Source organism: Populus nigra, chromosome 14, assembly GCF_951802175.1.
Source record: "Populus nigra chromosome 14, ddPopNigr1.1, whole genome shotgun sequence".
In the NCBI taxonomy this organism is placed as follows: Eukaryota; Viridiplantae; Streptophyta; class Magnoliopsida; order Malpighiales; family Salicaceae; genus Populus; species Populus nigra.
Window position 1 is genome coordinate 2417796 of NC_084865.1, and position 13462 is coordinate 2431257.

General features: G+C 29.7%; 1 protein-coding gene across 1 annotated transcript; it reads left to right on the forward strand.

Moving 5' to 3' along the window:
- Positions 1 to 280: 280 nt before the first annotated feature.
- On the forward strand, positions 281 to 1738 carry LOC133672903 (U-box domain-containing protein 28-like). The gene has a single exon (XM_062093460.1). The coding sequence runs from the start codon at positions 355 to 357 to the stop codon at positions 1597 to 1599; it is 1245 nt and encodes a 414-aa protein (XP_061949444.1). The 5' UTR covers positions 281 to 354; the 3' UTR covers positions 1600 to 1738.
- Positions 1739 to 13462: the final 11724 nt, after the last annotated feature.

Consider the following 13462-nt stretch of genomic DNA (forward strand, 5'->3'; position numbering starts at 1 on the left):
TTAAATTAAGATTTTTTAAATTTAAATAGTTGAATCAAATTTTATAATAATGCCAAAAAAGAAAATCTAGCCCAATCAATAGAGTTGAAATTTCTAAAAACTCCAACTCACACGCACTAATGTACTACAACACACGCAAAGCAAAGAAAACAAGCTCACTCTTTGACCAGAGACCTCAAAAATAAAAAGCCATATATAAAAATGAAAAATACTCAAAAAGCAAAATCTGACGTCACCGAACCTTTGACTCTCTTTCTCTTTTAAACCCACCTTCTCCCCTCTCTTTCCCATTCCTGCTCTCTCATTTTCTCTCTACCTTTCTCAGCACCCAAACAGCCAAAAGTGAAAAAAAAAATGGTGAGAGACGTTGATTTGTACGTTACAGTCCCTAGTTTCTTCAGGTGTCCAATCTCACTTGACGTTATGAAATCACCTGTCAGTCTCTGTACTGGAGTCACCTACGACCGCACCAGCATCGAACGCTGGTTGGATAGCGGAAACAACACGTGTCCCGCCACCATGCAGGTTCTCAACAGCAAGGAGTTTGTGCCAAACCGCACTCTGCAGAGGCTCATCAAGATCTGGTCCGACTCGGTCCAGACTCAGAAAGACAACCGAGTTGACTCAGCCGCCAGCTCGGTCGTCACGAGGGAAGATATTGAAGTTTTGGTTAAAGAAATGAGAGCCAAGAAGGATAAAACTGATCGTTTGTCGAAATTCATTTGTTTCGCTAAAGAATCCGAAGAGAACTGCGAGTTCTTGGCGAAATTTGATGGCTTTGTTGAAATGCTTGTTGGTTTTCTAGTCGGTGATAAAGACATTAATTTTCTCGAACGAGTTGTTAAAGTTTTTGTTTTGATTTTGAACAAAGTTGGAGATTACAAAGCTTTAAGGTTGTTGATTCTGAAGCAAAACAATGATTGTTTGTCTGCCCTCCTTGCTGTCTTAAAACAAGGAAGAAGCGTGAGTTCACGAATTGGAGCTCTTAAAATAATCGAAGCTATAACCCTCGACGCAGAGTCTAAACAGATTGTCTCGGAGAAAGAAGGGTTCTTGCTCGAATTGGTGAAATTGATCAGCTTAGAAAATGATCCAAGATTGATCGAAGCAAGTTTATCGTGTTTAATCGCGATTTCTATGTCGAAACGAGTTAAGACCAACCTAATCAATTTCAAAGTAATTGCAGAGTTAAGAAAGTTATTAACCGGAGCGCAGAAAGCGAGCGTTTCGATCATAGAAAAGGCATTGAAGTTGCTAGAAATGGTAACATCGTTGAGAGAAGGGAGGGCGGAGTTTTGCAATGACACGGCGTGTGTGGAGGCTGTGATGAACAAAGTGCTGAAAGTTTCGAGCGAGGCGACGGAGCATGCGGTGATGATATTGTGGAGTGTGTGTTATTTGTTTAGAGATGGTGATGCACAAGATGCTTTAGTGAAGAGTAACGGATTGACGAAGATACTGTTGTTAATGCAAAGTAACTGTTCACCTGTAGTCAGGCAAATGTCTGGTGATTTGTTGAAGATTTTCAGGGTGAATTCTAAGTTTAGTTCTTGTCTTTCTAGTTATGATACTAAGACTACTCATATCATGCCCTTTTGATGTTTCCAAATGTGGGTTGATTGATATAATTCTTCTCTCTTTTTTCAGGAGAGATTTAAAGATTTTCTTGCTCTTGTAAATCGAAAGGAAAATTTTGTTAGTGAATACAAAAGAGAATGAAATTGCTTGATTTTGGATACGAGATTGTTAGTTTTTTATTTGATGTTTTTATTTATAGTTTGTTTTGTAAGTGAAAGTGAAAAATCATATGCTACAAAATCGTTCTTCTTGTGTTTAAAAATTTGAACTCGTCATTCATCATCAGTAGAATTTTTCTAGCCAAGTGATTGGAAGTACTTTGAACCTAACTGTGTTGGTAGTTGGCTTGTCGGGATTTTTCCGGGTCAATTCTCATCTTATTTAAGATTTCGGGTCAATTAATCACCAGTTAGGTTGGAAGAGAAGCAATAATGGATTCAATGTTCAAATTATATCTTTGTCAATGAGGAGATTGATTCAAGATGAAGTCTAGAAAACCGGCTCCCGTAAATCTCAAGATTCAAATCTAATGGTTTAATGAATAAAGTATTTACAAATATTGCTATTGTTGCCACGTCGTTTTATCAAGATTTAAATCCAATGGTTTAACGAGGATATCATAATTGTAGCAACCCCGTTAATTCGATGGTGTTAATGAAAAAAAAGTAATTGTTTTTTAAAAACCATCTTAAATAAAATGAATATAACGAGTATGCTGAACTTAAAATACCGGAGCTTAATAATGAGTCAAGTCCATAGTGAGTTTGATAAATATATCAAATCCAGAATATTTAAACTTGATAATCAGTCAAGTTCAGAATAACATGGATCTTATAAATATACTGAATCTAAAGAATTTGGACATTATTAAGTTTTAAGGTTACATGCTTGATTGTAAGCGATTCTCTACAATAAAAATATTAAATACATGATAAACCACCATGATGTCTATATAAAAACTTTTCAGTTATTTTTTTCTCTGAAAACGACAAAGTTCAGAGAGTATAAATATCCCCTGAACTATGCAGGTACAAAGTTAGAATTTTTTATTTTTTAAGATAAAAATATATAAATTTTAAAATATTAACTAATTAAAAACTCAAGAACAAATATTTATGTCCTTGAATTTAAAATTATTTTAAAGTTATTTATTGTCTTAAGTCATTTAATATTTTTTATATAAATATATTGACTTTATCATTGAAGAGTGTTTTTAAATTCACTTATTGAGATATTTTTTGTAGGTACTTAAATTTCTATTACAAGTATGGAATTCCTTAAATTAAAAAGAAAAAATTCAAGCACTTAGTTTTAGTCTATAGCTTAAAATCAAAAAGCTTGGACTCAGTGATGAATTTGTCAGTTAATTTAGGATCTACACTTTATTTTTTATTTTATTTTAAATTAACTTTGTCGTTTGAAAAAACAAAAAATAATAAAATTCAGGTTAAAATAAAATTGATTTGAATCAAACTCTAAATTACCGAATTATCGAACTGATCTGTTGTCGGGCTAGATTTTATAAACCACGCATTAAAAACGAAGTATTATTCTGTGGATGTGAAGGCTAGAGAATGTGGTTTTTCAGGGTTCAGTGCATTTTTCTTGGGATCTATGTTTCGGTTATTTTCATGGTTCATGCGAGAAAACAAGAAAGAATTTCTGTGCCATGTGCAGTGTTGATTGTCTACTTGTAAGATACACTTTGATGGATAATTCGGACCATTACCAAGTACAATATAAATAAATTGTGAAATTACATGGTAGAGTTTTTTTTTATTTTTTTTGGGGAATAACATATTCTTGAATGTAGGTTGCAACTGTGATAAAATTTTAATTGATATTGAAGTTTATAATTATGATATTTATTTAAATTTAGGACTAACCGGTCAACATGTTTATTAAACCAGTCGACCGGTTTATAAGAAAAATTACAAAATTATTAAAATTGTCAAAATCAAGGCTCCAGTGCTGCTAGATTTTTGAAATTTAAATATGCAATGGTTGTAGCAGCGATTCCATAGCTACTATAAGAAAAACACTTCTAAAAATTCCTGTAAAAAATTAAATATGATCCAATAGTTGGATAAAAAGTTATGATTTTTTTGAACTATTATCCTGGTTTGACGCGACTAAACCTCCTTCTCAGCCTAGACTTGTCTCATTGATCCATAAATATATATGTTAGGTCATCCACGTAATCTGTCTGGGGTAAATCCTCATCTAGTCATGACATCCCACACCTGAATGTTTAGAATCATCCGTGAGAACTATTATGTGAACAATAACTCTTTAAGATTTTAATTGTAGTTTAATTTTCAGTTTACAAGTTTGACAAATATTGTATATTTTTACACATAAAATATATTTAAAAAAAAATAATAAAATTATGATTTTTGTGTAAAACGATCGATTAATTATATAATTATATTCAATTAGTTGGTTGATAGTTTTTGAGCTTCAAAAGCACAACTTATTTAAATATTTCTTTTCTGAAATGCTATAACTAGTTTATTATACTTAAATTTTAAATAATATTTAATAAACATCATGTTTAATCATTAAATTTTTTAAAGATAAACTTTTAAATTACTTTAAGCTATTTTTAAAAAAAAATACCAATGTGATCCGAGCAACTGGCATGATTTTTTAGTTTGGCATGTACTTATATCTGCCATAGCATTTATAGCCGTTGAGTTGAATTGTAATTTTTTTCTCTCCAACGAGTGGTGACAAATGGGACTTTTAATTAGTAGGCTGCAATTTATTCTTTAGTAAAAGCTGCCGATAAAACGAAAGACATTGCATGAGCTGGAATTGCACTGCCATGAATTGTTTATGTCTTCTTTACTGGATTGTTTAGTGGTAAGAATAACAGAGATTCCGGAACGGAGCACCATGTGAGCTTAGAGACAGAAGAGCAGAGTTGGAGAAGCTCTTGGTGTGATTAAATTAATTAGATTAAGAACAGATAAAGGTTTAGAGCACGGCAGAGAGAGACAAAGAGTCACCACAACTTCTGAAATGGGTTTGCTTTGCTGACTAATATATTGTCTTCTAAGTTTTCTCTCTTTCATTTAAGATTTGCTTGTTTGATAGCAGAAAGGTGAGAAAGGGATTGGAATCACAATCCTGAAAAGAAACGATAGATACATGTATATAAAGAGGTTTGACCATTCCAATCCCCATGAAAGTTGAAAGCTTGTGAATTTTGATTTGAAAACAGAGGGAGCCACCGAGCCAAACCATGGGCTTAATCACAGTTTAATTAAGTAATCTAGTATATGAATTAATGGGGTTTCGTGTTTTCTTAAGAGGGTGGGGAGAGGTCGCAACATGTACACCAGAAGTTGGCGAAGGAAAGAGGTCCTTTGCTTTATTATTTCCTTTTTGTTGTTCTCCTCCTGTTTTCTTGTATTATATATTTGTTGGCGGGTTTAAATATATTTTAAAAGTATGTTTTATCTGAAAAAATATTAAATTAATATTATTTTAGTATTTTCAAATTATTTTAATATGCTAATATAAAATTTTTAAAAAAAACCATGCACTATGATAACATATATACAATACTTGCATGGATTAGTTGAAACGGTTAAAAATTTGATTTTTATTAATTTATATAAATATATTAAATTGACATAGAAAATACGCTATTAAAATCGTTCTAAGAAATTTTAATTTTAACTGATGCATAAACTAATATATAAAATATCTCTCCACCTCAAATATATATATATATATATATATATATATATATAAAGAGTCATAGGAGTTGTATGCAAATTGGTGCTGATATTGTTGCAATGGAAATTGTTGGTTAATTTTAGTGGAGGTGTTATTATTCTTCATGGGGTAACCATGGACATCTCATGTTAACTTTTTATTTGATCGATGAGAGAGCTGCTGGTATCTTAAAGCAATGCTGAAGAGTAGTATTGGATTTTCAACTGGGGACCTTACATCATCATCATCATCATCATGGATAATTTTATAATATTGTAAGAAAAATAATTTTGAATAGGCTTAACTGAGAAGCTACTCTAAGGATACGAGGGAAGGTGGCGAGTGATTGATCGATGCATGACCGTAGTAGCTCTTGTTTTGTGGGTGTCCGGGCCAGCTTGCGCGCAGCTCGACTAATCCCACGGGCCCTGAAGTTAACGACCATGTAAGCCTCCAGTGACCATCATATGAGCAGTCATAGGGTTTGAACCTGAGACCTAAGAGGGAGCAAACCCCTTAGTCCCAAGCTCTTACCATTAGACCACCACCTAGATGGTTTGTCTTGGCTTTCTTGTTTGTAGTTGTTGTTGCCTTCCCGTGTCTCCCACCAAAGCATAAATGAAAGAGAGACTAATGTTAATTTTCAAGAATAGTAATATATTACATTAAAAGAAATAAATTATTCCCTTTGAACACGAGATACAAAAAAGCATAGTTATGATTTTTTTTTTTTTAATTTTTGGGAGTCATAGATCGATAAAATTCGTTTTCCTTTCGGGCGAGAGGGAAACCCAGGCCAGCATCTCAGCCTAAGGGCCAGGCGGTGTTGTTTGTACTCTGTAATTCTTGATAACGGGAGTGTGCTTTTCTGGGGCCAGACAAATCACTAGATTCGAGCACTTCGCCACTCCAATATTGTAGAGAAGAGAATGGTAAATATTTTGGCTGTGATAGGCGCCATTGGAGCCTAGGCGAAGGGGCAACCAAAATCGTTATGCTGTAATTCTCACAGGACAAAAAAGGACTGCAACCTTCTTGCAGCATGAACCTTTTATTTTCTATGCTTAAAGGATCGTAGGTTTTCAAGGCCCGAGGCAAGTACTTGGCAAGATTATATATTTACATTCGTTTTGTCCTAACATAAATCCACCGTTTTTCTTCTTCTTTTGTTCGAGATTCAAGGGAACAGTCTCTGCTGACTTAGAATAATAGAATCTGATGGGACTTAGAGCTGGGCTATAGGGCCTTATCTGGTGGAATCCAGGCTTTCTTTAGTCAAAAGAAACCTTAGATTTCTCCACAATTCCAGGCTTGAATCCGGCTATGCTGGGCTTTGACTATAAGCCGCCATGCATAGAGACTCGAACTATTAAAGGTCAATCCAGGCAGAGAGATAGAGAGAGAGTTGAATAACGTGTAGCTTGGAATTTCAAAGTGGTCCTTTGATTAATCCAGGTCAATGACTCGCTTACCTATATTTGTTGATGTTGTTATTTGTTTTTGGTTTCAAGAGTAATTTAAAAAATAAATATATTTTTTTTATATATTTTTTTTTAAAATTAATATTTCTTTATTACTTTCCAATTGTTTTGATGTATTAATATTACAAATAAATTTTAAAAAATAAAAAAATATTATTTCAATATATTTTTAAAAGTCCTGTAATAGCAAACTATCTCTAAATATGTGCTTAGTGCAGTTGCCAAAATTATTTTTATTAATTATCTTCAAGTGTTGCGTAAGCACAGTACAAGAATGGGTTGTGCTAGCTTTTTGAAGTTTTGTTTCTATGTCGGAGGTGTCGAGCTCTTCTGGGTTTGAGGGTGTAATTGAGCCCGTTACCACCTAAGCTTTTTGCAAGAGAAGCTTCAAAAGAAATGAAGACTGAGCCCAGAAATTACAGTAACAATAAAGCAGAACGACAATTCTCTAGGACGTCAATCACATTGCATCGTAGATGTCCAGTCTATAGTTTTTGTTTCATTATAAAAACAAAAAAAATACATGGACGAGAGAAATAATTTGACTAAAATTATAATTTTTTTCAAGAATTTTTTTAATTTATATAAGTGTTTGGGTCAGTTTGCGCATATCTTGATTAATTTCATGAACCTTGAAATTAACGACTATGTAAGTCTCCAGTTGTCCTAAGATTTGTGTGACTTGAAAGAGTAATTTCTAAAAATCAAACTTAAAATCTGATTAGTTAATCTATATTTCTTAGTGTTTTTTTTATTTTCTAAATTTTTAATCATTATTTGTTTTACAACTATCTATTTAAATTTTGATATAATTAAATAAAAATATATCTTGAAAAGTCTGTCGTGGCATGCACATTAAATAGTTTATTTATATATAAAAAAAGAGTCCTTGTGTTTTTTTCATTAATTTCTATATTTTTTTACGTATAATATCAATTTCTATCTTTAAACAATCAAATTTCTATAAAAGCCCATTATTTTTACCGGGCCAAGCGCACTTGTTGTAAATATAAATACCATTCCTGAAGTTTAACTGAAATATTATCTGATACCGAGAAAGGAAAGGATCAAATTTTGATTGATTACTTAATTTAATTTTTTTTCAATTTGAATCGGCAATCATATCGTGAATACTCGTTATTGAATTTCTGTCTGAAATGCTTATTTTATTCCTATTTTTTTTTTTTAATTTTACCTAGAAAAACGACTGTTTTGAAGGAAGTTTTCCATTTTTCATTAAAAAAAAATCTTAAATCTATACCGAAAAGATTCAACAAGAAATTTAAAATCTTTACAAACCTAATCAAGAAAATCTTATCATGTAGTTTGGGAATTAATTTAAGGTTTATCCAAAAGAAAATAAATAAAGATCAAGTGTTGTCGTTACTATCAAAATTAAATATTAAATTAAGAAAAACTAACGGCCCAGGCAATCCAATGATGCGATTATTATATTATAGTATAAGTTAAAAATAGATGGTGATTTTATTGTTGTTATCTTATGAAATACTATTAATTTTAGTAGTTCTTTTATTTTTTTAATTTATATTTTTTTAATTTTATATTTTAATATTCAGTTTATTGAAGATTACGTTTCATAATTTATTATGATTTATTTTATGTAGAGTTGCTTCCATACTTGGCTTATATTTAAAATTAATCCATGTAAGAATTGTTCTAACATTATCTAATTGATTTAATTGATCTGGATGTCTGTTAAATTTTTTTTAAAAAAAGGTCTAAATTAAAATAAAAGGGAGAGAAATGAAAAAAAAAATAAAAGGCTTAATTGAGAAAATAAAAAAGAGCTTCACTTCACTGTAAACATTTACATATAAACAGTAAAACTCTATAATGATTTCCAAGTTTTTTAGCATAAAATTAGTTATTCTCTATTCATAAAAACCAAATAAATTAACTAAACTCTTGAAAAAAAAAGATATGTTAATGTAATTAAATATATATATGTATGTATGTATATATATATATATGTATGTATCTATATATATATATGTATGTATGTATATATATATATATATATATACATAGTTATTAAACTCGATATAAATGTCATTAATGAGTAAGGCTCGGGTCAATAAATTTTTAAATGTTAAAACAACATTACTTTAAGTTTTTTTTTTTAATTAAATTAGGATTTTATCAGATCAATCGAGTTGTGATTTGATCTATTGGGTCAATTAAGTTAAACTTGGTCAATTCTAGATTGTTTTTTTTTTTGATACCTGGCCTAGATCAAGGATAACTCAAATACGTTTCAGATTGATATATTTGAGCTGAGTTTAATAAATAGTAAATGAATGTCAACGTGGGAGGGTAATAAAACTAATGATAAATGGGTGATCAACTTAAAACATGATTTTCGTTTCAACCACTAATTAATTAAAGGGGACCATTTAATATGAAAAATAAGCGTGCACCTTTTGGATTTAAATGAGAGGATATGGAGAGAAGAGTGAGAGAGATTTGCCCCTAACAAAACTAGGGACCATTAGGTGATTAGGTGACTAATTGCCTTAATTATTCGTGGATCAAAAGTTATAATATAGTTTTACAATATAGAAAAATGTTGCAAAACAATGTGCTCCTACTTGATTATTTGCCAATGACCCAAACATGCCCTTAACTTAATTATATGATCATGCATCTCCTCTCCCTTCTATGATCTATATAAACATGCATGTCAAGGAAATTAAAAGTGTGCATTTGCCTCCTCTAACTCATTCTTGATCCGTTTCCCTCTCTCTTCACGGAGATTTTCACTTCTCCATTGCTGTTGATTAATTTTCACTTTTCAGGTCAGTTTATGCTCATATATATACACTAAACATGATTATTTATTCTCCATTTTTCTCCCTTGCTTGTTTTATTTCATGGCTCAATATCTTTTCGATGCATTTATTTTATTAATAATGTTTTTAATCATGAGAGGTGTAGCTCAACATGTCAGATTTTAGAATTACTTTATAAAGGTCATCAGTTCAAGTCTCACAAACCTCATGACCAATGAAAGTTTACATGATCGTTAACTTCAGAACTCGTAAAATTAATCAAAGTACACGTAAATTGACCCAAACATCTATGTTAATTTAAAAATAAAATAATATTTTGGTGCCATGTATACATCCCCATCTCCTCCAACTAGTATGGCACAGGAATATACATAAAATTTATTTGGAAAAATAGCACTATGCTAATTTTAAAAAAAGCTCCAGCCAAAGCACCATTTAAGTTCAAAGTAATTGCGTGTTGAAAGTTGGGCACCCCGTGCATGGAGACAATAACTATTAAATGATAAAGTACTTATGACAGGTCAATCTCTGTGCATTTCAAGAATATACATATATTTTATCTTCTTTTGGCTGCATTTGCTGGGATTTCGTCGGCTATTATATTCAGGGGAATTTAAAATTATAATAATAGTTATTTTTTAAAATATTTTTTATTTGAAAATAAATTAAAAAATATTTTTTTATTTTTTAAAAAATTATTTTTAATATTCACTCATCAAAACAACCTGAAAACATTTAAAACATTATTTTTATTTTTAAATTTTAATGAAAAACATGTTAAATCTCTAGCAAAATATATCCTTAGTCATAAAGTGGCAAAGTTCTTCAATACCATCCATTTTGTTAAATTTTTTTATTTACACCTTTTTATTTATGAAATATACTAATTAAAATATTTTATTTTTATATTTTATATTATTATATCCAACTTAATAGTTCAATTCATATCTTAGTTAATCTGGTCAAATATAAAAGAGATTTGATCAAGTTAATTTTTTTAAAAAAATATTTATAAGAAACAAAGTAATTTTATTTTACAAAAACTAATAAAAATATGCTTTTTTTTAAGGTTAACTTGACTAATTAGTAACTTAAAGTGTTAATTGAGTCAAATTTTAAACAAGGTTAAACAAATATACATCTAATTTGACCTATTGTTTTTTTTTTAAAAAAAATAAAATTTGAGGTTTAACTTCCCTCTTTGTTTCACATGAGAGAAGCATACGATACTCCCAAGTCCCGACAATAGTAGATGTGCTTCCGCGCTGAACATTATTTTTTTTTAATATACAATTTTTTTCCCTTTTCTTTTTTCCCTTTTTTTATTATGATTTTTTTAAAATTATTTTTGTGAATTTTAATTTTTTAATATTAAGATAGTTAATAATTTAATTTTATATTTTTTTTAATTTTGTTTTTCTATTAAAATTAGTATGATTTACAAGTTTATCTTTATTATCGAAAATGTACTCACAAAAAGTGCCTTATGGGTTTCATTTGAGAAAGTAAATGCCTTTCACAGCCTTCTTTTTTTCTTCTGAAAAAAAGGGCAGAAAGCATTTAATTTTTTTTTAAAAAAAAGCCACTACAGATCTCTCTGGATGAGATATGCCACATAAAACCAGCACATTGCTAGACCTTATCCCTGGATTCTTGTCCTCGCATGGCATATGAATATAGTAGTGGAAGCATATAGTGCAAATAATAAGGTTGTCAATGTTTCATTGTCCCGTCGATCGCATAAATTAAGGGTGCTCCATAGCCTATTTTATGTATAAACATTACCTTATAATAGTAGAGGGAGCAAATCAGCAAGGAAATCTGTTCTTCCTGTCAAATTTGGAAAATGGGAAGCAACCAGATTGGCAGATTCTCTTTGCCCTCCATTGCATTATGGACCAGAGAAACTAGCTAGTGGGATTTAAATCAGAAATTTAATGTGAAAATGCAAGAAATACAAGCGAGGATGATGGATAAAAAAATAATAATATGGTAGTGCTTATTTCTATATAACTCTAGATATAAGAGTAATGCTAGAGAAATCTTTTCAAATTATAGAACTTGAATTTTATCGCATTTAATGATATAATCTCGGTTGTTAAATGAAATAATTAATACCAAATAATCATATTTTCTCAATCATTAAGTACACAATTTTTAATGGATGATTAGTTCTTTCTAGCATCGCTCTTGGTATAGCTAGATAGGTTAAGACTTGTGTCCATTCAATTTTTATTTTTTTGTCATTGTAGTCAATTATTTGTAAATCACACATGTAGGTCTCAATATTTAGCATTGCGGTACAATCATGCTTCTTAAAATTTTTGAATTTTCTATTTATAAGTATTATGTTGATAATTTTTAGTGTTTTTTTTATTGTTTTGATATATTGATGTCAAAAATAAAAAAAAATATTATTTTGATATATTTTTAAATGAAAAATATTTTAAAAAGTAACATCTACTATACTTCCAAACAAGCACAAAAAAATTAATGTTTAACAAAAAAAATTGAAATACCCATTATGTTATTTTATATTAATCATTTGCCTATAATTAATGCCTTTTCCATTAATTCATGTGATTCTTGCATTGGACTACCTTCCATTAACTACTTAAAATGTTGATTTTAGTTAGATAATTGGATTTAAATAAATCAATAAAGAAATTTACTAAGAGTTTTTTTATTTTTACGTTTCAAAAATACTTTTGAAAAAAATTATTTTTTATTTATTTTTTTATATTTTTATATCGTTTTAATGAATTTATATCAAAAATAAATTTTAAAAAATTAAAAATTATTACCTTAATATATCTCTAGATAAAAAATACTTTTAAAAACAACAACTAATAAAATATCATACATGCTCTAAATTATAATCTAAATATTTCCTTTCATCATAATATTTAATTAAGGAGACACAAGGCACTTTTTGTGAGTACATTTTCGTAATGGACCCACAACACGTCAGCCTGTCCCTATCAAACGGTTGATAAAGAGCATAGAAAACTTGGTGGACCAATGAGCGACTGTGACACTAAAAAACAGTTTCTCTCTTTCGCTTTCTTTTGTTGTTTTGATCCTAACTAAATGCTACGGTTTTGGAGACTTCTAGCATTGTTACTTTCAAACCCTGCCCGTGTCAATAGGTCGTTATGAAAAATCCACAATATAATATTTTATTGGAACCAAGTTTTCAATTTAATTAGTTTTGAAATTGATTTAATTAAATTTATTGACCTGATTTTGATTTATATCTCCATTCTGTCAAAGTTAATGATTTTTTTAAAATTAGATAAATATAATAAATCTAAATTGACTTGATAACCACGGATTAATTTATATTTTTGTTTAAATCAGGATGGATCGAATCTATTAATTAATATATTATTTTTCATTTGAAAATATATTAAAATTTATTTTTAACATCAAAATATTAAAAAAAATTTAAAATTTTTTTAAAAAATATTAAAATTTTTAAAAATTACAAGTATAGTTTTTCAATGATCCATCTTATCATTTTCTTTTCATTCACGGCCTCTCAAGGAAGAAAATGTTTGGGAACGCGGTTGCGGTTGTGTTTTTAAAAAAATTAAATTTTTTTTTGTTAAAATTTAATATGGTTTATATGTTTTGGATCGTTTTGATATGCTGATGTCAAAAATAATTTTTAAAAAATAAAAAAAATCATTGACATGTATTTTGATATGAAAAATTATTTGAAAAGCACCCGCAACCACACTGCCGAACACGCTCTGAGTCTCCCCTTCCACCACTACCGTAGGCCCATCATCCGTACAATTCGGTACACTGCGCTCAAGGCTCACAATGTGACCTTTGGGATCTTTTTTAGATCAGAGAGACTTC